At 37.2% G+C, this 18,101-nt stretch overlaps 1 protein-coding gene across 1 annotated transcript; it reads left to right on the top strand.

The window, feature by feature from the left end:
* Positions 1–4,847: 4,847 nt before the first annotated feature.
* On the top strand, positions 4,848–17,709 carry LOC308678599 (vomeronasal type-2 receptor 26-like; the record flags this gene model as incomplete). The annotated part of the gene is made up of 6 exons (XM_081345825.1): positions 4,848–5,239; positions 6,873–7,161; positions 11,515–12,369; positions 13,732–13,959; positions 16,177–16,303; positions 16,706–17,709. 6 exons carry the CDS (start codon positions 4,848–4,850, stop codon positions 17,602–17,604), a joined length of 2,790 nt encoding a protein of 929 aa, XP_081201951.1. The 3' UTR covers positions 17,605–17,709.
* Between the last annotated feature and the right edge of the window lie 392 nt (positions 17,710–18,101).

Genomic DNA, 18,101 nt, shown 5'->3' with positions numbered 1-18,101 from the left:
GTTGAATAAAATGTAATTGTTTTCATTGATCTCTTTTACAGCAAAAACCAAGGCCAGGATATGTTGATAGTTCTGTAGAAAAAATCTGCACAGATATATTCCAAATCATACTTAAATCATCTCTTAAAGAATCTGGTATTACATAGACTTCATTTACAATTCAGCTAATGGTATACAGAAAGAAATGGTGTAGTACTGTGCAGGAAATCATGTAAATGCACTAGCACTCCAAAGATTTTCCATTGCTATATATGGATTGAATTATATAAGTAAATTATACAATAAATAAATGTATATATTCTAATGAAAGACTATGAAATCTGGTGAGACACTTCAATCTTCATGGGTACTTTTATGGGTAGAGGAAGAACATGTGTTCTTGAACCTTATTTGAGAGCAAACAGAATAACAGAGTTGAAAGGGACTTTGGAGGTCTTCTAGTCTACCCACTGCTCAAGCAGGAAACCCTATACCATTTCAGACAAATGGCTGTCCAATCTCTTCTTTAAAAACCTCCAATGTTGTTAGAGCACCCACAATTTCAGGAGGCAAGTTGTTCCACTGATTAATTGTTGTCACTGTCAGGAAATTTCTCTAGTTCTAGGTTGCTCTCTCCTTGGTTAGTTTCCATTCATTGCTTCATGTCCTACATTCAGATGCTTTGGAGAATAGGTTGACCCCTTCTTCTTTGTGGCAGTTCCTTTGATATTGGAACACTATCTTGTCAACCCCTCATCTTCCTTTTCATTAAACTAGACATGCCCAATTCCTGCAACCATTCTTCATATGTTACATATAAATGATGTATGTAACTGTATTTCTGGAATCCCTTATCCTAGGAAAAGATGTAACTGTTTCATTGGGGCAACCCTACATTTGTATTCCATATATGCTGAACAGCTATTTGGAAACAAATTGTAAGTACTACATAGTGCCATTGTTCCCTAATATTCCGAAGAACAATTAAATTGTTAAAGCTTGGCATTCAATTAGCTATAAAAAATGTTTCAGTAGTATCGCACTGATGATTCATTCCACTGTAAGAAAATGAGAAAAGCACTGGCGTGAGAACTGCCTTAAGTGTGTGCGTACGTTAGTGTATTTTTATTTATTTGCCAGATACGAAATATCAGTGAGAATCCATTTCTATTAGCTTAAGAATGAAGGAACTAACCAGCAAGAAACCAGGAGAAATAATTTGTGCTGCCAGCAATACCACTAATTAACTCAGTCCAGGCATCTTCTTAGAGAAAGATATCTGGTTTGAGACATACTACAGCTAAAAAGAGAAATTCTTTACATGATGTCATCAACCAGTTCTTCAGATGGATGTCTTGTGAAATCCGCTCGATCAGATATCATGTAGAACTGAGATAGTATCCCAGCTATCGTGAAATCCCCTGACTGAAAATATTTGTGCTTAATAAATTGAGGTTTCCCCACAGTATACGTTTTAGTAGGAGGCATAGAACATGTAGCCCCTGGCAGTAGGATTGACATTACTGCCAAGAAAAATACTATCTTCTTCAAGAAAACTTTCATCACCAAATATGAACCAATTCCATTTGCAACAATGAAACATGGACAAAAAAGAAACTTTTATTGTTTAGAACAGTCTGCATATATATATCCTTTCTCAGATTGTTACATTTCTAGCCCTCTGGTTCCATGATAAATAACACTTTTCAGTCTTCACCTGTTTTTGCAGGTTGCTCCTTGGACATCCCTAAGGATTTGAGAAGAAGCTAGATTATCAAGACTCTGTCGGTAATTATAGGTTAAATCAATGGATGTTCAGTGAAGCTCCTTAGACACTTTGAGTCAGAAACAGAACAACGATATCCATGGGCTCAGGACCAAAGGGCCCATAACTGACAATTATATAGGAGCTAGAAGGGGAAGAAACTAATTCCAATGAACAAATATCATTCAAAATATTTTGCTAACTCTGTAGCTGTAAAAATGAAATTCTCTGGAACAATAGAATTATTACCCATTTGATTTTAACCTTCCTAATAGGAGCAGGTCTGTACACTTCTCAAAGTCCTTTTGGACTGGAGCAGTGTGTAACGTCTTGTAACTAAGCAAATAATAAATAAATATCATTGTAGATATGTTTTTAATAGTGCTCCATTTACAAGGTGAACAAATTTCAGAACAGAAAGTTCTAAAATCTTGGAGAGCCATATTTTTATCACAGTTGCAAAATAAACTACTGCTTGGGTCTTTTAATTCATTTCAAATAACTTTTCATCCATATTCTCAAAGTAAAATGAAGTGGGTCACATTTTTATTTCTGGGTTGGTGAATGACATGAGCCTCCAGGAGATCAAATCAATCAACTTATTCACAACTGATATTTTACAGACCTGCAACAAGGCCTCTTGATTAGTGATGTGGGAAAGGGGAAAAAATAACTTATCATTCAGTGTATTCCTTCCTGTTTAATTGTGAAATTTAATTGGTGTTACAAATCTTTGCAGAAAAATATTTTTCATCAGGGTCTCTTTAATAAAGGTAGGCAGGACAATGATGCTAATTTGAAATCCTTAGGTTGTTTTTTTGTTCTATATATCTAGGGCTTCAGTGATTGTGAGAAATAATCAATCAAGCCCTAGACAATGCTTCAGAAACAAATACAACTGCTATACAATGCAATACAAAGTTGTGCAAAGGCTTTCCTAGCAATGATTGCCACCCTCTCTTCAATCAGAATCAAGAATTACATATAATCACAACCTCCAGATTACATGTGGATCTCTTTGGGACAGTGCAAATCCATCCATCCAGCATCAAAGATGCCTTAGTCTTAGAACTGAAGGTCCCCAAACCTAAAGCCACTCAGTGTTGCCAGGATTCACTTGAACCCTGTCTTTCTCCATACAGATGCTTACAATCTCCAAACACTAGGATAAGACAATCATGCATCATTTAATTCACCAGGGTCACAGATGTATAATCACAAGTTGGGTTGCAAACAGTGTTAGGAACATCCAAACAACAATGACTAATAAATAACATCAATGAAAAAAATGACAATCAAGACTAATAACCAACAATAACTTACAGAGTTGTCTAAACTCACAACATCCCTGCTTTCCTAATGATCAGCAACAGGCAATTTTATCTTGGGATAACACTCCAAAGAAAGTTTCAGTTACAGAAAAGGCATGCTACTGGGTTACTACTAGACAACACCCCTTAAGAGACAGTACCCAGAAGATACTACTCCTACTGGATCTAATAGGACAAGCAGAGACAACTAGAAAAGTTTGGTCATACAAATATCTGCTCCCATGCCATGAAGGACTTTGTAGATGGCATGAATTACACCAGCAAGCCTATTGTGAGGAGATGCAGTTCACAAAGCAAACGTATAATATAGACATACCATATGATTAAAATCAAACCATTCCTAAATAAATTGTATTGCATAAAAAGGTAGACATATATTCATATTACCAGCTAACAGACTTCTAATGTTATTGCAAGCATAACACATTTTTCAATAAATACAGTAACTCATTTATTAGGTGTATTACTACCTACTAAGTTTTGAACTATTCTCAACATGTCTGTGATTCTCAGATATACTTTACTTATCATACTTACATACTGTACCAATGTATCTCAGTGCATTCAGCAGCCAACTTTCAATGTCATATTCAAGCAGAACCTTCCATAATTCAGGCTGATTTATTTTATTGTGCTCTTTCTCTAAATCAAACATAATACTATTTTGTTGAGTCAAAGTTTCTAGCAATTGTTCATTTAATAAAATAAATGGTTGCTACAAAATCAGTCATATATTGTAAGCCAGCATTCTCCAACCTTTCCATGTTAGTGGCCTAGTGCCGGTGGGAGGAGGGAACAGGGAATGGTTTTCTGTGAGGGGAATGTGCATGGCAGATCCACAGACATAACCTCAGTGTAATGGGGCTGTGGGCATTGGCGCCTGCCAATTGCACTTGTGGGGCTGCAAAAGCTGGCACCCACCACTTGCGCAAATGGGGCTGTGTTGGTGCTCACATGACTGGGGTGTGTCGCTAATCACACAAGTAGAGCTTCAAGCACCGCCACCCGCTGCTCATGTGAGTCAGGCTGCACATGTGCACGAGTACACTGGTCCCCCATTCATGCAGCCCAGTTGCAAATAGGCCACGGCCCCATAGTGGGCCATGACCTACAGGTTGGGGACCCCTGATATAAGCCTTAACTGTCATATGACTGCCAAGTTTTCACTCTTGACAATATCTGTCAAGCCTCAAAGAATGCCTGAGCTGGGTAAGTGGAGGTGTCTGAACAAGAGATCAGAGTAGACAGATGTCCAGAATGATGTACATTGAGACACCCCATGAATGACTGTGTAGTGGAGAAGAGCCTGGGTACCTGTAGAAAGGAGGCATAAGAATCTGGACTCTAGCAGTCCTTATGGGGGTGGCATTAGAAATATATGAAATTTCTATCCCTGATAAATCTATTCCTAGTAAATCAAATCTAAACATTAGATATAAGGATAATTTATGGCATGTGGATTCCATTTTGTTCAGGAGCTCCAGTAGTTTAACATCTACAAAACCATCATTATTAGGCACAAAGCAGTGATAGAGGAGGAGGAAGAAAAGGAGGAGGAGTTACTTCTGAGAATTTTGCTGACTTCAGGGTTGGAAAATGTGACTATGAACCTTATGATTATCTAAGGTGATAATTATGAATTCCCTATTAACCTCAAAGCAGAAAAAATATTTTTTTTCATTCTAATTGCGTACAGGTGTATAACACCTGAACTGATCAAAGGGAGGGGGCAGTTAATGTATGTATGTATGTATATATGTATGTCGGTACACATGTATCCACCCATCCATCCATGGATTCAGCAGACCAGTGTATATGCATTTACTGGTAGGATCCAGAATCAGAAAGACCATGGCATACTAAATAACTGGATGATGATGATCACAAGAGTAGGAGATCTTAAATTAAGAGACAATCATCATGCTTGCCGCATGAGATGGTCCTTCTTGTCCCTGAGACTTCTTGTGTGTTTGCTGCTGCTGCCACCAACAGATTGTGTGCTATCTCCTGCAGTGTGTACTATTCCTGAGTCTCTGAAAGTGCAATACCAATATTTTCAGCCAGGTGATGTGATAATTGGTGGGATAATTTCACAGCTTTTCTCCTTTTCTGAAGGAGCAGACTTCAGCTCACACCCTACACCCAAGTGTGATGTTGAACCTGTGTAAGAAAAACCTCATTGATTTCTGTAATAGTTGGCTATTTCCTAGCAGCAGCATTCACGTGCTTTTATCAAATGCATAGATTCTAATAGTCAGATATTTTTATTCCTACGTCTACTTATTCTGCTCTTCTGGTAATAGAAAATAGGAGGTTGAAATGGTGGCCAGTCCACAAACAGACATGTGGTAACCTTGTTATTTTTCATTGGAGCAACTTCTATCTTATAGATCTTGGGTTTAACCCAATTATTTGGCTTAAACTTAAAGTTCCAGCACTGCGCAAGCAGTTGGATATTATGATCTAAACTTCTCTTCTAGCTCTATGATTCTATGATATTTGCTCTGATGTATGCTCTGAGTTTATTCTGATCTTTTACACCTGATAAGACCAAATCAATCATTAAGACATGCTAGATTTCATTGTGTGAAGTGGGAAAACCTGCATCAGTCTTACCTTTAAGCAGTCTTCTATTGCTTAAAGTCCTTACAATCTCTTCAGTAAGGTCCATATTTCGCTGACCTAGTGAGAGGCCAGAAGCAAGTGATTGTTTTGTGACTAGTATGCTGTATTACATACAATTTGGTCTGATCTAGAAGGGTAAGCTAGAGGAAACACAATCCACCCTTGAAAGGTTTTACTGCATAAGTTAATGAAGCAATATTTAGGATCTTCAGAATGTAACAGACTTGTATTTGTTTCTGAGCATACATTTTCTGAATATGGACTTCTGCCTTAGAGTTTAGAACAGTTGAAATATTGAAGAAGGGCAAATCCATTACTGTATAAGCAAACCAAGCTATTCTTCTGGTTAAATGTAACTTCATTCTGTCAAGTTTGTCATTCTCCGATGTTCACCGCCATTAAACATAGGTTATTCTAATGCAGGGTACTCTTGCAAGAGTGGTGTAGGAATGTTCACAACATAGAACATTGTGCCTTACTCAAAATGTGTCTTTTACTTTAGTGTAATGCTGAAAAAATATTAGCACACCCTACCATTGGTATTTCTTCTAGCTTTATGATTCTATCATATTTGTCAGACCTCCTTGTTTGCTCTGAATTTAGTCTGATCTTTTACATCTGATAAGATCAAATCAGTCAGTAAGACATGCTAAATTTGATTGTGTGAAGTGTGAAAACCTGCATCAGTCTTGCCTCAATCTTCTATTGCTTAAAGTCCTTGCTATTATATACGTAGCATTATTTATACCAGCATGCCTGGCTGAGGAATTTTGGGAGTTGAAGTCCACAAGTCATAAAAGGGCCAGGTTTGAAGACCCCTGATTTATACCCATAGACATCCTACTCAAAAGTCATTGGGGCAAAATTCAGTAAGGTCCATAGTTCTCTGACCTTGTGAGAGGCCAGAAGCAAGCAATTTTTGTTTCTGAGCATACTTTGTCTGAAAATGGACTTCTGCCTTAGAGTTTAGAAGAATTGAAATATTGGAGAAGGGCAGAACCATTACAAGCAAACAACCTATTCTTCTAATTAAAGATAACTACATTCTAAGTAGGTTTCTCATTCTCCAATGTTCTCCACCAGTAAATATAGGATGCCTCTTGCAGGAATAGTGTGCAAATGTTCAGAATATTGATTTTCATGGCTTACTCAAGATGTGTCTTTTACTTTAGTGTAATGCTGAAAAAATATCAACACACCCTAGCCTTGGCATTTGCAGTGAATGAAATCAATGGAAACAGCATGATCTTACCCAATAGGACTCTGGGATTTCATGTCTATGATAGCCACTTTGATGCCCAGATAACTTATCAGAATACACTGAACCTGCTCTTTAATCAGAAACCAACTATTCTCAACTACAACTGCAGCAAGAAGATACCAGCAGCTGTCATTGGGGGTACTGACTCGGAAACTTCCCTTCACATAGCTACTATCTTAGGGATCTACAAGATTCCTCAGGTAAGGTGGATTACACATTATTTGTTTAGACACTTATTATCTAATACAGCATGTCTCAATTTGACAATTTTAAGATGGATGGACTTCAAATCCCAGTTGTTTCCCTTTAAAAAATTATTAAGAAATGTATTATCTGCATTTATTAAGAAAGTATTTACATTTGTTAAACTTATTATCTTCATCTTATTATTTACATTTTCTCTATAGCGATATAGATTGATTTGAACAGGAAGAACATGATGTCTATTTTTGGGAATACAAAGAGTTTTAAGATCCCATTGCCAGCATCACAAAATATGTGTGATCCTCACTTTTTTCTTCCAGTAATGCGATATAATTTCATTTGTTTTCTCTGGTAATGTGATATTTTAGGCAGGAAGAGAGTTATTGCATTATTTTTCTCATTTGCTTTATGGCAAATTTGTTTATAAAGTTGAATCACTTAAAACCTGATCTAACTATACAAGTTATGGTTGGATTATAAATGGATTATAAGTGGCTCCTTCTTGGAAGGACAAAATTGTATCTTTCTCAACAGAATTCATGTTTTATGTTCTCACAATGCCAACTGGTGTTTATATTTGGTGGTTATCTTCTTTCCCTTTTGTCTATTTGTCTTGGCCTTAACTATTCTCTCTTTTTCTTTCTCTCAGTTCTTCTGCTGTCAACATTCCTTACTTTCAATGTCATTAAATCACAGAAGGGGTTCAAAAGTAATCTGGGTGGTATATACAGGATAAATCACTCGTGCATTTAAAAAGTCTTTTAAACTTACTTAAAGGATAAATATAATTGTTATGTAGGTGGCCTGCATATAGTTGACAATGACTGATCTTTGACTGTAAAGCAGGGGAAATAAAAGGAATAATTATGAATTAAACATAAATAGCAAAAAAATAGAGCAAATAGAGAAACATTTGTACTTCACGGATTGTTAACTAGAGATGGGGAAATTGCTGATGGCAAAAGAAATAATATGTGTAAAGGCAAGTAAAAGAAGGTAATTTGGAATCTGTTGTGAGGAACAAATTGTGTATTTTATTATTTGTTTGTTTGTTTATGGGTTTGATTTTTTCAATCCATGATAAGACAGCAGAAAACTATATGCTACTTAGAGAGTCAGTTTCTGGTTGGAGAAGCCTGTAGGTGATGAAAACTAATTTTTTTAAAAAAGTAAAAACTACTGTGTTTTTCTCCACACCGTGCTATGAAAAAGAGAATTAGGTATGTCAGGAGAACCATAAAAGTCAGTTGAATGCAGTGCATATTGAATACTTCAGAAGTATGTGTTGTAATAACATTAGAGATACGGTCAAGAATGGATAGGTGAGAAATGAATTGGGAATGCACACAAAAGTGAATAAGAAAGAGGCGAATGTTTACAATTTTCTCATATACAAAGAAGACATGAGAATCATATTACAAAACAAATAGATCAAGGACAATTCAGGGTGTAAAGCAGGCATGTCAAACTTGCGACGTCACGTGACGTATTGTGACTTTTTTCCCAGTGCTGGCAGTGAGGTGGGCGTGGTTTTGGCTTGACGCATCCAGCCCACGGGCCGGCAGTTTGACATGGCTGGTCTAAAGGAAGGCAAAAACTGAGAATGTCAACTGGATATTGTGGATGAGATCCTGAAATAGAAAGGGAGGAGGCATTGAAAGAAACAAAAATCAATGTATGATGATCTGTATGGACATGGCAGAGAAAAGGAGAGTCTGCAGGAATCAAAAAGCCTAGTGAAGCATGTTGGGTTGTTGCTTCAGAAATATTTCTTTACCAAATTCCTCAATACCTTTGACAGTGACAGAGCTTCTACTGAAATTGTAGTTCTTAAAAAATTCAGGGAGACATTCAAAGAAGTATCTGCCTTGAAAAATAGCACATTTTGAATTGTATACCACCGTCAAACATGAGCAACTGACCACAAGAAATCTTTTATGACACTTTGTATTATGTCATAAATTGCTTTATGATAATTTTTATATCATAAAACATTTTATAAAATTTCTCAAATTTTAATTCCCCTGGAGTCATAGGTCCTGGTTTCTAGGTAAATTAGCTCATTTGAGGCACCTTGGTTCAAAACCTTTTGCCCTATAATGCACTGTTTCACCCAGTTACAAATACAGGAACTTTAGTAGTATATAGATCATAGGGTTAACTAAACTATAAACTGACCCTTTAAACTGTAGTTAGCTGCATTTCCTTTTACTTATTTTTTTCCTCTGATTTCATATCTTTAACTTCCTTGACTTATTACTGCTTGTCCTTTTCTCTGTTCTGTATAACATAGATTCTCCACAAACATGATAGTATAATGTGTACGGATATTATACCAGGTTGGCACTTATAAAGGAGATTATCATGAGGTAATCTGATCTAGCTAGTCTAAGCCAAACTATAGATTACACTAGAAAGCTGAAAACAAAACACCAGGAGAAGGCATCCCTAAATTACTTCCATATTGTGAACTGGAAAACAATATAGATGTGTTTGTGAAGTCAGCAAGTTTGATAGAGTTTTTATCTTAAGCTTTTATCATTCTCAATTGCCTGTCAACATCATTATCTCTGTTCACGCAGGATTTCATTGAACTCATGCTGTCAGTAGTACACTCCCCTCTTTGCTGCCTTGATCTGATTTCATGGCTATAAATTTTATCAATCTAAAGTTAAACCATAGATTGAGGATTGTTTTAGAATTTTTGGTCCTTTAATATTCATTAGTTTCTTTTGCTGTGCCAGTTTGCCAGGCATTTAGGGGAAAGCAGACTAAACTTGGCTGTAACCATTGGAATAAATCAACAATCTAGGATGAAGATGACAAAACTTAATTTTCCCATATTCTGGAAAACTTAATAGAAGGAAATAGAGACCAGGGGAAACTTCTAAATAAATTATGCCAGCTTCTCTTATCCAATTAAAATAGTTATGTGTTAACCAATCTACAAAATAATAATGCTAATGATGATGATGATGATGATGATGATGATGATGACGATAATAATAATAATAACAGTAACAATAACAACAACAATAATAACAATAACAATAACAATAACAATAACAATAACAATAACAATAACAATAACAATAATAATAATAATAATAATAATAATAATAATAATAATAATAATAATAATAATAATAATAATAATAGACCTTGGAAGTCTAGTCTAACCCCATGCTCAGGCAGGAAACCCTATACCATTTCAGACAAATGAAACCCTATACCATTTCAGACAAATCTCTTCTTAAAAACTTCCAGTGTTGGAGCATTCACAACTTCTGGAGGTAGGTTGTTCCACTGATTAATTGTTCTAAATGTCAGCAAATTTTTCCTTATTTCTAGATTGCTTCTCTCTTTCATTAGTTTACAGCCATTGCTTCTTGTCCTGCCTTCAGGTGCTTTGGAGAATAGCTTGATGCCCTCTTCTTTGTGGCAACCCCTGAGATATTGGAACATTGCTATCATGTCACCCCTCATCCTTCTCTTCATTAAACTAGACATACCCAATTCCAGCAACTCCTTTATATGTTTTAGCCTCCAGGCCCCTCATTATCTTTGTTGCTCTTCTCTGTACTTGTTCTTAGAGTCTCAACATCATTTTTACATTGTGGTGACCAAAACTGGATGCAGTATTCCAAGTGTGGCCTTACCAAGACATTGTAAAGTAATATTAACACTTCACGTGATCTTGATTCTATCCCTCTGTTAATGCAGCCTAGCACTGGTTGAAAAAGAGTAAAGTAGGTCCTGATATTCATCACGATGGAGAACTTAGTGTCTACAGTGGAGATAACTTACTTCTTTACAGTAGTCTGAGATTACACCAAGATCTCTGAAGATGACTTTGGAGCATGGAAGGGGATTTGAAGATTGGTTATTCATTATTTATTTATTGACTAAATTTATATGCTGCCCCTATCACCGTCACTGCGACTCTACATATCTTCATAACTTCTTGTTCATATCTGTGATCCTAAGATATGAAAATGGTGAAGTGAAATATAAAATGACTGATATATTACCTCCTAAATAGAATATACCTATTTGGAGCTTACTTTAATGTTTATTCCAAAGCACAGAGAAAACAGAGAAGACAAGAGGTTGCAAATAAAGAGAAAGCAAGATCTGAGTTAGACATGAACTATTTTGATTCAGCTTCAGCATGGGATGACTGCAAGCCTTTTTTTTATTTCACTACACTTTTATCAAGTTAAAGTGGAAAGGAGAAGGCAATTTTAGGTTGTGAATGTGAGAAAAAGAACTAGAATTACAGAAAAGTACTTGACCCTGTAGATATTTTTGTATTTCTCCAATATAAATAGAATTATGTTCTTCTTTAGGTCACCTATTGTTTATATACTCCACCAGTGAATGATATAAGCCACCCATCTTTCTTATACCGCATGGTACCTAATGAAGCACATCAGTATACTGGGATTGTCCAGCTGTTGCTTCATTTTCAATGGAAGTGGATTGGAATCATGGCCATGGACGATGATAAAGGAGAAACATTTGTGCAGACCTTGGAGAAAAAATTTTCTGATAATGGAATTTGCACTGCCTTCTCTAAGCGAATGCCACTCCAAAGCAACATTTTAGGTGTTGTTAGTTTCAATGAAATGTTTAGGGAAATGGCTCTGTTGCTGAGTAGAGAAAGCGTCAATGTCTGTGTTATAAGTGCTGATGCTCACATGATGTTAGATTTGCAGATAGTGCTCAATCTCGCCGAATCAGACATGATACTCCCAGTGCAGAAGGTATGGGTGATGACAGCCCATTGGGATTTTTCAGTGGAGCCTTTTTTAAATAATTTAAATATGCAGATCTTCCACGGTGCCTTGTCCTTTGCAAGTCACACCTCTGAGATGTCAGCATTTCAGAATTTCCTTCTCTTCCAGGACCCCCATTCTCTTACCGATCATTTTATCAGAGTCTTCTGGGAACAAGCATTTAAATGCTCATTTCCAGCTTCTGCAACAGACATGAAGAACCAAGGAAGCTGCACTGGCAGTGAGAAACTAGAAAACCTCTCACACCCTTTTTTTGAAATGAGCATGACTAGTCAAAGCTATAGTGTTTATAATGCTGTCTATGCTGTGGTGCATGCTTTGCATGCATTATATACATCCAAAAAGAAATATGGAGCAGTGTTGGTTAGAGATCATCCAAGAACATCTAAATCACAGTATTTTCAGGTAATGTAAGGAACTACCTCAACCAAGCCACCCAAGAAAGCAGAACGTTTGAAACAGGCATTGTCTCAAAAGGAACTTTTATTAGGGCCTAGTGATAGCAGGGAAATCAAAGTGAGATCTGGGGAAAATCCCACGTAGGCAGTATAGTTAAAGCAGTATCATTACTCTTGCCCTCAAAGTCTCAGTGTCCATTTGAATTCCAGCCAATCCACAGGTGGTACAGTCTTTTGATAACTGGCTCTGTTGGTGTGCATCTCAAGGCCTCTCTTGCTTTCATTTCCTTCAAGCTCCAAGCACCAACCATCTCTCAAATAAGGGAGACTGCATTCCTTCTCCTGGGGGAAGGGCATAGAAAAAGACAGTGCAACGCAAACCCCAGGGCTATTACCTGAAAACAATATAGATAAATATGTGTAAGTAGACTATAATGCAAAAAAAAAGACTAAAGGTTTTCTGAGACTATAATTTTGATAACTTTTGAAAGAAAGGAGAGATGTATTCTTGAGGATGCATGATTCTACAAAATCTAGAATTTATACCTAATGCATCAAATATATCACTGTAATAAAAATTGCACAATATGTTATAGCAGACACCTAACTCCTTAATAACCACTTGGATACCAGCCCAGAGTCATTGGGAGAAAGTTAACTTATAAATTTAATTCAGTAGTAGTACTCTTCCCATGGCAGGTAGTAAACCTTTGCCTTGGAATACTTGGACTCCCATCAGTGACATAGGTATACCAAGATATTTCTATATCAAAAGGAAATTTACAGCAGTACCTCGGAGTAGTAACTCATCAATGATGAGTATCAAAAAGGATGAGTACCAAACACATTTTTCCCACAAGGAATAATGTATTGAAAATCAACACAAGTTCTAGGTTGCATGTCGAGTATCAAAGAAATGAGTATTGGGACAAACCTTTTGCTTCAAAATGTGTCAAGTATCAAATTCGATGAGTTTCAAAGCAGTTGAGCACCAAGGTACCACTGCAGTCTGCTTATTTGACATACATCATCTGATAGTTTTTAGTATCTTTTTTAAAACTGAGCTGAATTTAAATTTTTAACTGGGGAAGGAAATAATGGACCTACCTATAACAGACATGTCAAACTCACCACGTCATGTGACGTCACACAACTTATCAGAGCTTTTTCTCCATTGCCAGCAAAGGGGTGGGCACAGCTTCCACGCGATGCATCCGGCCCAGGGGCCAGCAGTTTGACACCCCTGACCTATAATGAAGTGATAAAATAATTAAATAGCTTCACAGTGTAGCAATTCTTTATTCCAAGTTAAACATTTTTCACTGTTTCCACCACTTTGGTAAAACATGTCAAACTTTGTTTATTCCAGCTTTACCATTTCCTAAGTCAAGTCTCCTTTAATAACAGTGCTGGAGACAATGTGTCTTTTGATAAGAAGCATGAATTGCTAGCTGGATTTGATATCATCAACTGGGTTACTTTCCCTAACAAATCCTTTGTGAAAGTGAAAGTGGGACAAATGGATCCTGAAGCACCATCAGGCAGAAAGTTCACCATCAATGAAAGAAAAATCATATGGCCAACCCATTTTAAACAGGTGTGTTGAAAATGGACTTTCTGGTTTGAAAACAAACATAGATGGCCTTGTTTTCAACAATTATTTTCAACAATTATTTATTTATATATCTGTTTAGTATATGGCATCTCTAGAAGTCATGCCATCACTGATATACAAATTTTGTTTAAATAAAGCATCAGGATATGTGTGTGTATGTATATGTATATGCATATGTATATTCATATGCATAAGCATAAGCATATGCATATAACCATAATAAAATCACAATAGTGTGGAGTCATAGAATTGCAATAGAATAGATAATTCTATATCTAAGAAGCTAACCATCTAATTGCTTATGGTGTGGTTGTGGTGAGATCATCCCAAGTACTTTGAAATTTCCTTAGGGGGATATTCTTGAACTATATGTGTTATAGTTTGTTCAGGTGAACTACACTTGCCTTGCAGACTCTTGGCCATTCCCCACTTAAAGAGCTTTGCCTTTGTTCTGGCATGGCCTTTCCTGATTCTATTCAGGTGGCTACATGTTTTCAAGGCAACTGCACTCTTGGGAGTGGTTTTGTTAGATCTGTGTGATCTGTTTGGTTAAAAGTTACCCATCTTAATCACCATTCTTCATCTAGATTGTAAGACTTTAGTACGTTATCCCAAATTGGTTTTCTAGACCAGACATGTCAAACACAAGGCCCGGGGCCAGATCCGGCCCGCGAAATGGTTTCATGTGGCCCGCGAAGCCATCCTGGAAACAGTGAGGGAACGGCCCCCACTGCCTTGGCCCTGGCCCAGAGACCCTCCTTCTGCCAGAGACCCTCAGATCTGTCCCATTCCTGCCCAGGTCCCCATAGGCACCCTTGATGCAAACGATGTACAGCTGGCCATACGCACTCTAGCCACACCTACCCAGTAGGCCATGCCCACCCTGGCCATACCCACCCGGCCCCCTGAGGGCAACCGCAATGCTGATGTGGCCCTCAATGAAATTGAGTTTGACATCCCTGTTCTAGACTTAAGCCAGGTGAGAGGCAGACAGTAATATTTAATGCTTAATATTTAATCTACTTCTCATATGTAGATTTCCAAGTACTTATGTGCAAATGAGGCAAGTATACTCAGCATCCAAGATAAGATCGTATCAGTCCCAGATTAAAAGGTGATAGTTGACTTCTCCTTGCCCTTTATATAATTAGTTGCTCTTGTTGTTCTTGTTGTTGTTTTGGGGAGGGTATTGTGGATTCTTCACACACACACTCCAACATACACATAGCCCCCATTCTCTATATTCTTCCTGTGCTTTAATTAATATACTCAGGAGCTTCTTCAGTGGTAGTAGACAAAGGGAAAGAATGATGCAAACAATGAGATCCCCCTTTTCTACTTGTCTTGTGATATTGAATGGACATCTAAAAGAGGTGAAGTTTATATTATGAAGCCACGTGTCAGGCCTTGGAGGTAGTTCAGACAAAAAAACCAGTTCTATGAGTACTAACGCTATCTTTCTATAAAGTTACAATAGTATGTATATATTGACTTCATGTTGCTATAGACCAGGGCTTTTCAACCTTTTCACTCATTGTACCACTTTTAGGATATGGCAACATCTGAATGCCACCAGTCACCTAGCAAGGTGTCAAAAACTTGACCAAAAAAAAGGAAAAAAAGTGATAAAGTACAGGTAGTCCTCGACTTACAATAGTTCTCTTAGTGACTGTTTGGAGTTACAATGGCATTGATCCTGGTGCTTCTACTGAGCCCTGACAGCCCTGCAGCTCCACCTGTCTCTCGCTCAGGTTTGTGTGGTGCTGCCACCAGTTCAGCTCATTTCCCTCCCCTGCTACCACTTTTCTAGGATGGTCGTGTACCACTTGCCAGGTGCCAATGTACCACAGCTGGTACCCATACCACTGGTTGAAAAGACCTGCGATAGACTGAGCAGCCCTGAAGTCAAATACAAGCAAAACAGAATAATGACAAGACACTAATTGTATACAGTAAATTATGGCAACATATTAGTGATGGAAAAAAAGTAAGGGTACCTTTCATCAATAACAAATATTTTGGATCACTTCTTTTTTATATAATACAGTATGCCTACCTGCACACAAAAAACCGCAGACACACACAAACATACAACTAATAGACTGCATATGGAAATTTCTTATAACTTAATGCTGATTTCAGAAAATGGTTGGATTCCAAGGAATAAAATATCTCTCCTTCTCTCTCTCTCTCTCATAGACTATACCTCTTGCGCTATGCAATGATCATTGCTCACCAGGTTCCAGAAAGAGAAGGAAAGAAGGGGAGCCATATTGTTGTTATGACTGTAGTACTTGTCCATCAAGAAAATTTTCAAATGAAAAAGGTAGGAAATATTGTATTGTAATGTTTGTATATGTGCCAATGGGTATATCCATAAAGACACACACAGAGATATCACACCGAGACAGCTATCACATACATACAAGTCACCTTCATTATTCATAAGAGTTCCATTCTAGTTAACTTCTCAAATAGCAAGATTTAATAAAGATCTCTTTAACAGAGATGTGAATGGGTGTTAGTGTTGCTGGACTACATCTGCCAGCACTTCTGGCTAGGAGGACTAAAGGCAATGAATTGTTGCACATTTCAGTTCCAAGAACCATAGTTGTCCACTGATTTTTTCTAACATAAAGATGTTTTTAATTAGTAAAAACTTCTCAGTAAACAAAAGTATGCAAAAGTTAAAATACTGCTATGAATTCTGAAATACATATTTTCACAGATATGGATGACTGCTTAGACTGTCCACAAGAACAATATCCAAACAAGGAAAAAAATATGTGCATTCCCAAGAATCTAAATTTCTTGTCTTATAATGAAACTTTGAGCATCACTTTGACTGTTCTGGCTTTATCATTTTCTGTGACCACAGTGGTAGTACTTGGAATTTTCATAAAACATCGGAATACTCCCATTGTCAAAGCTAACAACCGTAATCTCACTTATCTTCTCCTTGTTTCCCTCTTTCTCTGCTTCCTCTGTTCCTTGCTATTCATTGGTCAACCCCAATTGCTGACCTGTCTTCTTCGCCAAATTGCTTTTGGGATCATCTTCTCAGTTGCTGTTTCTTCAGTTTTGGCCAAAACCATCACAGTGGTTCTAGCTTTTATGGCCACTAAGCCAGGATCAAAAATGAGAAAATGGGTGGGGAAAAGATTTTCCAACTCTCTGATTCTCTGTTGTTCCTGCATTCAAGCAAGTATTTGCATACTGTGGCTGTGTACTGGCCCTCCCTTCCCAAATCTGGACAAGCATTCTCTTCCAGAAGAGATTGTAGTCGAATGCAATGAAGGATCAGGCAACATGTTCTATTATATTTTAGGCTATATGGGATTGCTGGCTCTTATCAGCTACATTGTGGCTTTCTTTGCTCGGAAGCTGCCAGACACTTTTAATGAAGCCAAATTTATTGCTTTCAGCATGCTGGTGTTCTGTAGCGTCTGGGTATCTTTTGTCCCAACTTATCTGAGTACCAAAGGAAAATACATGGTAGCTGTGGAGATCTTCTCCATCTTGGCTTCCAGCCTAGGAATATTGGGATCTATATTTTTCCCTAAATGTTACATAATTGTAGTGAGGCCGGAACTAAACAAAAAATACCATCTAAAAACAAAAAAATAACAATTACTGATGTTCATTGGTCTTGAAGAATTTAGCACTGGCCTTGAAAAGAAAGTTGGAGAGATAAAATGTTGCTCAGTTGAGAAGTAGAAAGTGCAAGAAAAATACTCAAAATAGCCCCAACCTGACCTCACTGCTCTTAAAATGTGGAAAGTGGATCTTTTGAACTAGCTACCAAGTGTCTGTTAGTATAACCTACAACAATAAAGTAATATTCCTGGAATCACTATAGCATCAGTTTTGTGACCTGGCCTACTTGAAAATGTTGATACACCATTAGGAAGTAAATGTATTTGATTACAATATTCCTTTTTCAGATCTTAGACCTATGTATACTGTATTGTCTGCTGAACAAAGACAAGATACTGTATTTATCTCACTGTATAAATTGTATATTTAGGTTCACTTGTATAGCAATAGCAATAACGCTTAAAGTTATATACATTCCATAGTGCTTTATAGGACTCTCTGAGAGATTCACAACATCAGCATGTCTT

This window comes from Vipera berus (assembly GCF_964194415.1).
Source record: "Vipera berus genome assembly, chromosome: Z".
In the NCBI taxonomy this organism is placed as follows: domain Eukaryota; kingdom Metazoa; phylum Chordata; class Lepidosauria; order Squamata; family Viperidae; genus Vipera; species Vipera berus.
This window is presented reverse-complemented; position numbering and strand designations above follow the sequence as displayed.